The 13,536-nt window shown below is 34.7% G+C and overlaps 1 protein-coding gene across 3 annotated transcripts in view; it reads right to left on the reverse strand.

Moving 5' to 3' along the window:
• Nucleotides 1-40: 40 nt before the first annotated feature.
• The window catches only part of LRRC49 (leucine rich repeat containing 49), a 48,515-nt gene continuing 35,019 nt past the window's right edge, over nucleotides 41-13,536 (reverse strand). For all 3 annotated transcript variants that reach the window (XM_061447134.1, XM_061447133.1, XM_061447135.1), the window contains 6 exons: nucleotides 11,959-12,110; nucleotides 9,263-9,500; nucleotides 7,819-8,004; nucleotides 3,956-4,065; nucleotides 3,116-3,269; nucleotides 41-1,126 (listed from right to left, as the gene is read on the reverse strand). In XM_061447134.1, the coding sequence (XP_061303118.1) occupies nucleotides 920-1,126; nucleotides 3,116-3,269; nucleotides 3,956-4,065; nucleotides 7,819-8,004; nucleotides 9,263-9,500; nucleotides 11,959-12,110 (1,047 nt within the window). In that variant the 3' untranslated portion in view covers nucleotides 41-919. The remainder of the gene's footprint in view (nucleotides 1,127-3,115; nucleotides 3,270-3,955; nucleotides 4,066-7,818; nucleotides 8,005-9,262; nucleotides 9,501-11,958; nucleotides 12,111-13,536) is intronic.

Here is a 13,536-nt window from a genome sequence, read left to right on the forward strand (position 1 = left end):
TGTATCTTTTCTTTGCACAGAGTAAGTACGTCTTTATCTGTGAAGGGGAAAAGTGAAGAATTTACTTTTATTGATAACATATGAAATTTTCATACAGTCACAGAAATTAATTACAGCTGAACAGTAGTCATCAGTTTCCTTATCAAATGTAATGCACACATTTTAGCTCATTTGAGCTTGGAAAACCTCAAAAACTAATCATTTAGTAAGCAAGAAACAAAATAAATTATTAGCATGTTTTAACAGAACAAAAATATAGCTTGAGGAGACCCTGAACTCACGTTTTGCCTATAATATTCACACAAAGTAATACAAATGAAATTAATGAAAAACACCTGGAATCAAGTTTGGGCAATTTGTTCAGTTGAGGATTAGGCTCATTAAATGCTGATACACTAATCACTGTGATAGCATCGATGTGAAAAAGTGTTCTATAGCATCAAATTAAACAACAATTAATAAGGTCTTCATCAATGTCAGGGTGTAAAAATAATTTATTAGCTTTTGCACATAAAAAATTCAGCTACTATTATTCTTGGTTGTTTTTTAAACAGCAGCAAACACTTGAAAAGGTGACAACTGAAAAGTGTGCAGTAAAAGATAAGGCAAGCAGAGTGCAAATGCTGTAGTACTACAGAATCCAGGGTAGCAGAAAAAAATAAGCGAGAACTTAGTAAATCATGACAATCACCAAGTTACTTCTATGCCATCTCATTACTTTAGCCAAGGAAGAACCATTAAAGCAGTATGCAAGTAAACTTTTATTTCACAACTATCAAGAGTTAATTAAGATTTTAAGCCATCCCTTTGGGGTGGGATGTGAAGTAGGTCATAGCGATGGTAATTTTATATTGGTTTAAGTTTGTAAAACATCATGGAATACTGAAACCAAAAGCTTGCAAGACAACATGCCTTGACTCTACTGGTTTTGATCAATGATCCGCTGTAAGCAGAGTTTCATGTAGGAATTTTTATTGCGTATTTCTATCACTGCGTCTCTGACAAGCTCAATGAACATTTGAGGCCAGAGCTTCTGCAACGACTCATTTTTCATATTGATGTCAGCTGCTTCTTTCACTAAGTTCTCAACGTATGTCTGGCAAAATGTTTTTCTTTCCTTGATTTCCTGCATGAGAGAACCATTACATGTTGGATAAGACAAAGAAGAAAAAGGTTAAACAAGACCAAAACTCCCCAAAAAGCACAAAGATTCAATGAACTAAAGAACGTAGTGATTACCAGGCAAAGAGACCCCTGCACACTTTTTCCTGTTGGTTTTAAGTTGCACGGACCAGGGGGTTTAAGTGAACCTTTTATGAGAGTGGCTGCAGAATATTACTGTACTCATAATATTGATATTCACATTCATTAATTTACCTGGAATCCACTGTTAAGTAGTCATGTAAATACCTTTCAACAGCATTACGATTTTTCTTGCCTTCTGGAATAGCTAGCATTCAATATTTACAGAAATTAAGAACCATATTACTTTTCTTCCTTCTCTCCATTCCCTTCGCACATTTTCATGATTATAGTGCAATAGTTGGAAAGCATATGTTTATCTACCTGCCTTAACAAGAACATACTGTCAGAAAATTATGCCACTGCATCCTTTTCACAGGTTCTCTGATGAACTCTGACAAGTCCATGGTTCCTAATGTACTACATTAGATATTGAAGTAACTTGAAACTTTTTGCAACTACCAGCTCTGTATTTTAGTTACTCTATTAATCCCTGTTTCTGCGGAGTTCCTATAAAATGCCGTAATAAGCTTTGAACGGCAAGTTATACTGGAGCTAAATATCTAACCAGTTTGATTTATGACACTGTTAAAAATGTTAGGTCATGTTTCAGGCCATCAAAACAAGTTTTCTTAAATGAGTGATAAAGCAGAGAAAATACTTTCCAGCTGTTTCATCTAAAAACCTAAAATTATTAATCAATGACTCAGACTGTCATTTCTAGAAATAAACTTATTCAATCACATCTATTATGCTAGTTTACTACTGATGGGGAACTGGAATAAGTCTTCTGCCTATCTTACTCTTCTCTTGTGACATCCTGTAATATCTACTGCCACATAGATAACACTATAACAATGGACAAGGTGTAAATTGCCGTGCTGGGAAAACAATGCATATATTTAATGGACTGTAGAATTATTAAGCTTATTTTATTATAGTGCTTGTTCCATGGTAAAGCACAAGAGAAATTCCTCGCCGTCTTACTCTATGCCATTCAAAGTTTAAGAGGTAATATACCAGGTTTGAAACTGTTTTCTTCATTTAATCACTCCACATGCAGTCATTGTGTCTTTTTTATGCTATGGATCCGAGATAACAAAATCACAATGCAATAACTGAATTCATTGTTTACTGAACTTGATTTAATTTCTTGCACTACAAAATTTATACATTTCCACATAAAAAAGTAAATAAAGGGACAAATGTGGGAAGCAGAGTGCATATAGCTAGAACTCATGATGACTGCTCAAAGGAGACTGTGGTTGAAAGAAGTATATTCTCCCTGCAAATAATTTCCCTCTGCCCATGCAATCATGTTAGTGGATCACAAACACAAACTAAAACAAGCGTGACTAACGCACTTGTCTGAAACAAGCCAGCTGGCAATTTCATTATTAATTAAACCTAATACATTTCTTAGTATTTATTTTCCTGTAGCACATATAAAACCTAGGAAGTCTCATCTGAAGGTATTCTTTATCAGTTCATTTTGGGATATTTTTCTGACATTCTAATTGCATTAGAAAATCCTAAAATCTGCAATATATGTATTTCTTTGAAAAAAACCCTGCTCACTTTTATTTTACTAATGCAGGTACATTTTGTTACAAATATAAGGCTTGCAGGTGAGAAGGTATTTCTGAGACTCTGGCAATGTTCAGGAACCACTTCACTGAAGACAGAAACTGATCATTATCCAGTATTCTGGCAAAGATCAGACAAAATGTTTGATCATGCATTAAAATACGTTAAATAGTGACATTTCTAAACCACCATTCGCAACTGAAACTTGACAGCAAGACAAATTCCATGAGTAGTAATTTAAGATTATATGATACAGGATGAAAATATTTTGCAATTATATACTTACCTCAAGCTTTTCCATATGAAAATCCTTTGTCGTGTAATTCAATGTTGCTCGAGCTGCGCTCTCTTCTCCATTTCTTCTGTTGTCAATACTCTCCTCACTCCCAATCCCAGATTTCTTTCCCTTTCCCTCCAGCAGATAATGGAACTGCTTCTTCCTTTGAAAAGATAAAGAGATTTACAGTCCAAATTATTAGAAACTTTTTTTTTAAATGCAGATGTTTCTAGTGATTGTGAGGTTTTTTACATTTTCTCCCTTTGACCATGTACTTTATGAGCTGTCAAATTTACTGCACCTTCAAGTTACTCAAAACACATATGACTGTAGATATTTCTCCATTAATTTGCTTCTATACAATTGACTTTTGACATGTATCACACAGATCTCCTAAATAGGAAATCTTGCGTCTTAAACTTTTATTAAGTATGTATTTATCGAAGATGAAGAATAGGGTTTTTTTAAGCACCTTTTTTTCCTTACAGCACCAACTCTTAAATCTGTTAACTGTGATAAGTCACCCAGTATAAAATACCCACTAAAAATAGCTAAGTCTTCACCACTGAAGTCCATAAACCTTCACCAATACCAATACAATTGCAGAATTAAACAAGCAGCTCATTTGTGTGCATGCACCTTTTAATCTTATTCAGCAGAACTCCTAAAACTTCTGTGAAAACCTCTGCCTACGTGAATCAGGAGATGCTAAAATTTCTCCAAGAAGCAGAGAACTTGTTACTTGCAAAATTTTCATCTTTTCATCCAGAAAGAATTTAACACAGTAGTGTGCAAAAGAATTAAATAACATGTTCTGGACAAATTACAGGTCCACTTATTGTATTTTACCTAGATTCTCCAAGTAATGAAAGCAGGCGATAATGTGGCAGCTCAGAGGATGCTACATATGCCAGAATGCCAAAGAGCCTTTCTGCCATTACAATGTCATCTTCAGTAACCTGTGAGGGAAGGGGGAGAAGGGGAGGAAAAAAGAAAAAGTTAAGTTTCAAAACTGGCACATTCATATTTCATTACATATGTACATTAAGAATTAACTGAAATTTGTTATCCAGAGGACTGCATACAGATCTGTTCCGGGCATATCTTCAAAACGTAGATTTGCTTTTACTGGCACTTTAAATATACTTTAAAAGAAATCAAGTGAGGTACTGGTGCTTGTTTTATTTCCTGTAATTCCAGAAACTTTACTGTATACACATGCTACCCTGTGCTTCACGACAGTTTTTGCAAAATGAGGAATTTTCTAACAGTTTCTTACACTATCTGCAGACTAGACATACTGATTCTGCTCCATGCACTTACAGATGGTCTACTGGAAAATTCCTGATCAAGTTATGCTGGAGAAATAACAAGATTCTGGGTACCTACACGTGAAACGGTAAATTACAGTCTCTCTTATTTTGGCAGTATTATAGAGAAGGCTTGGGGGGGGGGAAGACAGAATTTATTCTCTGCATTTTTCAACCCCCAAAATAAGTGAGGCTTCCTTATACTTCTCTAAATATCATCCATACTGTTGTGTCAACATTGTTAGAGATGTCTCTTTAAACTGATTTTCAGTGGTTGATTTTAAACATTTTTATTTTGTATAGAGACGGTAAAAGGGGGTTGTTTTTTGCTGGTTGTTACTGGGTTTTGTTTGTCTTGGCTCACAGTCTCTGGAGACCATGGCCTGTGTTTCTCCTGCCCTGATGGCCAGACTATGAACTGAATTCATCTGCCAAAAGTTTGCTGGCACAATTTCTAGACTCCTGGCTTTCCAGTGAGTGCAGAAGAAATCTTTACGATCATCTCAATCTGACCTGGATAACATAGGACAATGAAACTCACTCACTGAGTTCTTAACTTCTGGATCAAATTTAATTTCCGCTCATCTTACAATATATTTTTGGAAAGCAACCCACAATTAAATAAACTTCAATACTCACAATATTTACTAAGTACTTCCAGACAGTTTTTGTGTTCTGCTTTATTCAAGCTAGTGAGTAAAAAGGAATTTTGACCAAAATATATGTAATCTGATTATATTCTTGTTTGATGTTTATACACTGTACAATCTAATCCTGCCTAAGGTATACTGCAACAGCATAATGCAGGGAGAAATTCACCAGAGAAAACATAGGTCAGGAAATGAGAAATGTAAAGTCAATTCCATTTTTACAGTGTTTAGATTTGCTCATTTTCACTTAAAATTACAGAAGTCTAATTGAATAGTCTAAGAGTAGATGACCCTGCTGAACAGTCTGTTAACAGGAACAAGAAAACAAAGAGTACAGAAGGCAGCTAGGGAAACAAAGACTACTACAGCCAGAAAAGGTCTACTGGAGAAGTGATTTTAATTTATTTATTTATGTTAAGAGAAGCATAAAGACCAGGTCAACAGGGACAGCAATGCTGAATACACTCTTTAGTTCACAGTAACTTATGTTCTCTATGTTACCCCAGTATATTGTTTGCTCCATTAATCACAAAAAAGACTGCAACGGTAATATCAAATAAATGTAAAACTATTATGCCTCACTCTTGCCAAGTACAGAACAGGCACTAAGTCAGCAAACATGATGCATCTGTTATATTGGATGATACACTACTTCATGTAAAGCATTTTGTAGAGGTCAGTAACTTCAAATCTTGACAACTCTTAATTGAGATTACTATCACAAGGAAAAGCTTGAAGTAGCGTAGCTCAATAAAGAGAATTTTCTTCCTCACAGTTAGTAAATGTAACAGTTTGAAAGGTGAACATGATAATTTTTACCAGGAGACTAACATTCAGTTTCTAGCCTGGAACATAACTGGAATGGAATGGGGACTTTGGAGAAAAAAGAAAAGCGTCATTATGGAACTACTAAAAGTGGTAGAGTTATGCAATTAGTTATTTCAGTTAATATGTATTGCTTTTACTCCCCAACAATATGCACCTCAGAGCTGGCAACACAATAGTCTTCACAAACATTGCATACAAATGATAATCAGAATAGCAGAGTATGCACATTTATCGTCAATCTGAAACTGTTATTTAGGGCTGATCTAAGGTTTGCAAGCACACTTGAGGGGTCTGTATTCTTTACATTGAGACAGAAGTTACTATTACTGGTTTTAAAAGAAAAGGTAATATACATCTGCAAAGCTGGATACCATGACTTCTGTTGTAGACTAATGAAAAACGGCAATCAGAGTTCATCTCTTTCTTCCTCTTGACTATGACACTTTTCAAATGATTAATGACACTAGGAAAAAAATTTCTGTGTGCACATCTTCATATAGTGTGGTCTGGCTAAAAATGTTTGAGGATAAAAACATTCTTCAGTCATACACATAAGATTCGATATATGTCCTACCTAAAAAGCATGCCATGCTACACGTAAATCCACTCACTAAATTAATCCCCAAGCACTATTATTAAATTCAAAGCTTTCCTTCAAAGGCTGAATATGCTGACCTTGAGATTGTATCAAAAAGTCTACTTCAACAGTTGCGTTATTTTCTTTTTAATCTTTCTTTCTCCATTAAGACCAAACAGGTAAGATTTAGTTTCTATGCTCTTCTAACCTGAATCACTAGTGTTGATTTTGAAAATAGTAAAAAAGAAATAAACCTTAAATCCACATTCAACCTTTTTCTACTGTGCTGTAAGAATGAGTCATATTTGCCTTCATCCTGTCTCATCCTTACTCTGATAGTTAATTCAGGTAAGCTCTTTAACCCACTCCTGCTCTTATATGCAAATAATGCGTATTTTACAGACCTAAAAGTAAACCACAGCATCCATGCTATGGCTGTATCAGATAACAAGTAAAATACCTAATCCAAAACATATGATGATGACCAACTCAAAATACCAGATCTAAAGACTAAACCAATGTATTATTCTTGCTCTAATTAACTTCTAGACCACCAAACTTATTTAGTATTTAAAATTGAACGCATGTTCAGACTTTGTATTGCATCCTGACCATGCTCACTCCCTTTATGATCAAAGCACAAGTATAACATAACCATTTTATATGCCTGAATAAATTAACTTTCAATTGATGTAATGGGGAATGAAGTAAAAAGAATAGGAATATTAGTGTCCTAACTTTGTTTTCTTAAATATAAAACAAACAGATAACAACAACAACAAAATGTATTTGACAGTCTTTTTCTGTGATATGCTTAAAGAAGAAAATATTTTATAGCACTGGAAAATACAAATAATCCTATACTGTAAACTACCAAGTAGTCCCCCAAATGCCAATTGTTGCACTCGTATGCACTGTCAGCACCGAGACTGTTTTGAACAGTCTTTATAAAATCTAGTAACATCATGCAGGGTTTGTTTTTTTTTTTTAATTACTATTTATTTATTAAGCAATACACGCAGAAATAATAACTCTTCCATTCAGGTAAATGCCAACCACCCAGGCACAGATTTGGACTGCCATTTGTTACTGCAAACAACTGAGACAATACATTTTAATGGCAACTAAGAATCTTACCGACTTGGCTAACTGTAACACAATATATTTGGACTTAACAAAAGCATAGCGCAAGAAATAATATGGTGAAGTCTACTTAATCCCCTGCCCACAAAACACTGAACAGACACTGTCTGGGTTCTGTGCTTTTTATGAGCAATTCACCCGCTTTTTTATAAAACAATGCTAATTTCTAAGACCAACTGTAAGAAGGAAGCAACACTGTCCTACCTTTATTCCATTTATCTTCTGTAGATTAAAATGGTTCAGTCTAAACAGAACATAATATTTCCACAAAGTGAAGTTTACAACTGGATTTCCCTGAGGATCAACTGTCAACTGTTCAATGCGATGCATCTGAGCTAATGCATTGAATTGCTGCAGCGTCGCAAGATTTGTCTCCTTAAGCTTCAGGTGCTTAAAAATAAAATAAAAAAAATTAGAAGGTAAGCCACAATAAATTAAATAAGGAACCCATAAAAAGTGAACACAAGGATCCTTATTCTGTGCCACTCAAACAATTTTCAAACTCAAATAAACAGTCTTTAGGTCTGATGAAGCAACTGAGCTCACTTCATTTGAGGTCTCTGTGGCAAAACCAATTGGTATATTACATTTATTTAGAAATGTCAACATTACATGCCCCTAAAAAAAGCCTTTAGTAACAGCACTAATGCTTTCAATGTTACAAAAAGCAGTGATACTACTTAAGCAATGTTTATTTTAATTCGGCAAGTAAAGCAACTGCAACATCCACACATAAAAGTAAATACAACACATATTTTAAAATATTCTGCTTTTTTCGCCATAGCAGGCTGGCATTAAGTCCTACCCTGCTGTTTCTTTGAACCATGCCCTACATCAGTGGTCTAGAGCACTCTATAGTTGGCTACACAGTAGCATTACTGAGGGAAGAGAAGGAGAAACAACTGATTGTGAAGATGACAATTTAGTTGAGATTCTGCTATCCCCCACAAATTTACACACACACAGTGAATAAATCTGTGGGGAACTGAAAACAAAATTATCTTATCTCAACCTAGCCATTAAGCTCTGTTATACTCAAAACCCTGAGAAGAAGCATGGAGCTCTCAAGAGTCGTATGAGTAACAAGTTGCTTTATGTATGTTATCAGTATTTTATTATTTGCTTCAAAATGACTGATGTAAATGTCCAAGGAAAAAATTAAAAAAAGATACTAGTACAGGGATGTCTCATTTATGCTGTTTTGCTTCACCAATAACTGAGGAATTCCAAAGCCATAAAATTCAAAGGGGCTTCTAGCTAGCTATCTCCTTTGAATTACACCTCTCTCTTTTTATTCTATCAGCTATCTGATCTTCAAACTCACAACAAAAACGAAGGACTCCTGACACCATGGATCCATAACAATAGCGTGGAACAACACCACGGTATCAGTTTTGCAACTTAAAATTAATCAGCTAGGTCAAAGGAATGAACAAAAATAATAACCAGTCTGAAAAGAAAACATCATCCTGTGTGAGAATCGATTTTTAAGTATGAAGTTAAAGTTATTGTTGTAAGATAACACCAAGCAAATATGTCATTCACAAACTTATCTATTTATTTGAAAGCACTCAAGGGTGACTATGCCAAATTAAGGTTCTACTAGAGAATAGGCATTCCATAGCTGTTCACACAGCTGAAATCTTACCACAAAATTAGGAAATTTTATCTTCAGTTTAGTTAACACTTGAACAATTTCATCAAATTCTATGAACATAAAGGAGACTGTGACAATAATTCCAGCTGTCTGAACACTCCAGTTTCGATCCAGGCACTCCAGCGCACCAGCACCATACAAGCAAAGAGTATCTCCTTCCACTTCCACTAAATGAGACTCAAGAACAGACAAGCCTTGTACTGCACTGCTCAATATTGTATCAAGAGACCTGTAGGGAAATAAAAATGCAGTGATGTAAATGAGATTATTTTGAGATAGTAACATGATTCTATTGAATGACTGTCCTCTCATTTACCAAAATCCAGCTGCATTAATTCATCTGGTTCAAAACCATAAAGGGCTGGAAAATCCTCTTTCCATCAAGCAATACTGGAGATGCTCTACTCCTTAGGCAGAAAGGGTCTGGGTGTATTTAAGCTGGGGGGGGAGGTGGGTAATTTGAGAGTATTAAATAAATAAACTAAGAAGTCACTCGTATTTAATAATTTGCTGAGAGTTTTTAATTCAGAATGCTAACTTATGCTGTGTTGCTTTAGGTATCTAAAACCAACTTCAAACAATGTATTTATTCAAGCAAGGTCACCTTCAAATTCTGTCTGCTACACAAAAAATGTAGAAGTTATGCCATGATTAATTGCTTTAAGAACAGACAGTTGTTAAAACCAATCCAGGATAATGCTACTCACAGTACTGAACAGGTATTTTTATTCTTGAACAAGAATATCACTCCTTCCTCAAACCCATATGTCCATTATCTGATCAAGGTATCAAGATTCATTATTCTGCTTAGAGATGAGAATAACCTTATTATATTTGTTTAATCCTTAATTAATAGGAATAAGTAAGCATTTTTTTTAAATAATGTGAGCTTTCCAATTCACAAAAGCTATTTTACAATTAAGCAACAAGTTCAGATATTCTCATCTCCTTGTGTCTTACTTCATTATAAAAAACAGCAGCATTATCTGCAGCTTCTTAATTATAACATACATTGCCACGTATTTAATCTTTTTAATCTGCTTAAAAAAAACCAAACTGGGGATAAAGATTTTCACACTTTCATTTCTCTAACCAATCATGAAGGAGAAAAATTCCAAACCTAAGTCTCCAATTAGAAAACCTAAATGCACTGTAATTTGCATAAAGGAATCATAACATATGCAGATAAAGCACACAGCTTCTTCTGCTAACATCTCAGGGGGCTGAAATTTGATATTTCATTGAAGTAGATTTGTAGACCATGTTGCAGAAATCAAACTAAAAAGCTTTCACGAGAACATGGATACAGATTTTATGCATTATATTTTATTACTGTAGATTTGACAAAAGAATCGAACATTCATGGTTAAGAAGCTACAAGGAATAAGCAAATTTATTCACTGTATCCAGCATAAGCAGAGATAGCATTGCACCAAGATCCATCCTACAACTCCAAGCAAAAAGTCTTAAGATGTTAATTAAAAGCATGATTTCTCAAGCAAAGGGGATCTGTTTATTAAAAGAACAATAGTTCTTTCAGCTACCATAGTTACATTGACTTCATCACAGCGGATGATTACTAACACTGAATTAAACTGTGAAGAAATCAAGGAAGCAAAAAAGCAGTGCCTGAACATATGTTTGGGGGAAAGCTTTTGAAGTATAAGAACAAAAAAGACTATAGCAATTTAAAAATACTAAGAAAATAAAAAAAGTTCCAAAAGATGCAGCACTTGACTGGAGATAAAAAACAGGCCTAGACACTGAGACTTAGATGGGTTCTGTTTGTGAGAGGCAAAAGCTTCCTGCCTGTACCTGACATCTCGTGTTTATCTGGTACAGCAGGAAGCTGTACTTCCTACTGAATTCATGCAGACTATTTTTTCAGGATTTGCCCAAGCTCGCCAAGGCTAAAAGTGTGCTGGCTTGGTTTTAGCTGATTGGGTAACAGGCACACATTGTTCACTAGGTCCAGCATTTGGTTTTTAAATTATACAGAATGCCAGATGGCCATCTTTTAGATGCAAATGAGCAAGCCACAGTGTATCACCAGAAAAACAACAAAAAACCACAAACAAAAAACAAACAAAAAACCCACAAACAAACAACAAAAAAAGCACCTATACAATATCAAATACAACTAGCAATGCAAAAATTACTTTAGGAAAAATTAGACTGGGAATAAAACTAAGTCAAAAAACTGCTACTGATAAAACAGCACGGGTACAAGGGCAGTCCAGTAAGATGCTGCTGTTCAAACTAAGAACACAAATTCAGAGTGAGTTTATGAAGCCTCTTGATACACAAAGAGGTTACAAACATCTGTAATGCTTGTACATACTCACTCTGTTCATTTCAACGGAAGACAACCATCTAAGCTGTTAAGGAAATTAAAAGCCTTGAAGAGGCTAAAGAATTCATGCTTAACATTTCTTCCAAACACAAAGTCCTCCTTTATTTAGCAAATTCACATAATTTAGCTTACACTTCTTTAGGCAAGGAGTTGTATTACTTAATATATGTTCCTTTTTATTAATGGCTAACAGGTTTAATCACTAAGTAAAATGTCATTGCAGGATTGATTTGGATATATTACTTTTGATAATGAAATACAGTGAGACCTCAGAGAGGACAAGTAGAAACCTGGAATATAGGATATGAACAAGAAATATTATCCAATAAAGTACCTGCTTTCTTCAGGAAATACATACGCAGCACTGCCATTAATCTGACAGGGCTCATCATCTTTATCTTGGTTTAAAGAAGCCACAAGAGCTGTTCGATTCTGCTGTATCTCCCACTGACGAGCAATATTAGAAATTGTTAATCGCTTCTTTTCCTGAAACAAAGTTAAGATATACAAGTTATATCAGGGCAGTATCATCACATTTGTTTGTTCTGAAAGAAATATGCCACTTAATAAAAACATTTTAAATGTTCTAAATTGAAGAAACAAGAGTACTAATATGTGACTATTAAAATGAAGGCAGAGTTCTAGTGCTATTTTGCATAACTGCCAGCACATCATTTCACAAAATTTGCAGAATAGAAGCAAGAGAAGTAACATAATAAATCCTCAACTTCTGAAAGAATGAAGCTAAACTATTTAGTTTGGATAACCATGGAAGTCTCATTTCGACAGGCTGGAGCTGGTTGTGATACTGCTCCCACAAAAAAGGGCAGACTGCCTGTACTTTCCTCCATGCTGCTAGAGTGACCCCAGCACTTAGCTAAGACAGTTATGCAATTGCTGTGAGTGTTAGCAGTAATTACAACATACTCTGTGTGTGGGGAAAAAATGTTATCTTCTGAAAAATGGAAAAAGTCAACTTCCTAAAAATAGAAAATGAAATTACCTTCGTGACAGACACAAGGACTGCACCAGATCTAGGTTTAAATATTTCATAATACTTTTAAAGTAGTTTCTATATTCTAGACATGTCCTGTCAATGAATCAGTATTTCAAAAGCTTATTAAGTACTTGTTCTTGTGTAGTCATGCAAATCATGTCAATTGCCTGCAAATCCATGAACAGGTTATTATTCTATTGCATCGTATAGATATATGTGATTTAACATATGCAACTTAGAATACTTTAAAAGGTGAAGGAAAAAGGTACTTTGCAACAAGTCATGGACTGGCAGCTGAACACTAATCAAATAAAAACTATACTACATAAATAATATCAAAGGGTAAATTCATTGTTAGTTTCACTTCATTTTGTTTTACTGAACCAGATCTAGTTTTGCTTCATTTTGTTTTACTGAACCAGATCTAATTCTCTGGGAGTCAGCCATCACACTGCTAGACTACACTGAGTGAAACTCAAACAGTGACTTAGGATTTCTGAGAAGAAAATGTTATAGAGGAACTTCTAATAAAATAAATTTACATCGACAGAACATGGAGAAGACAGAGTATCATCCAAAGCCAGTGATTTCTTGGTATATACTATCACACTCTAAATTGATGCTGCTATAGAAATACCACTTTCGAGTTCATAGAAAATAACAACCTTAATTTAAAGCCTCCCACTCTTGGAAGTATTAAACACCCATCATATTCTAAGAATCCTTTAATTTCTTTCACGTATTTCAGAACATCATTATTGGAACTGCAACACAAACAAGTGTCCTAATATTCTGGAACGGAGGTAGGGAAAAGGCAAACCTGATTTTGCCCTTTGTTGTATAAACAGCAGTTCATAGGCAATTCAACATAGTTCAAATGTGTATTTGTCATTAATTTCACCCATGAACAGAGGA

Source organism: Pezoporus flaviventris, unplaced genomic scaffold (assembly GCF_033815535.1).
Source record: "Pezoporus flaviventris isolate CSIRO_AGI_PZ_B2104156 unplaced genomic scaffold, CSIRO_AGI_Pfla_v1 ptg000006l, whole genome shotgun sequence".
Lineage (NCBI taxonomy): Eukaryota > Metazoa > Chordata > Aves > Psittaciformes > Psittacidae > Pezoporus > Pezoporus flaviventris.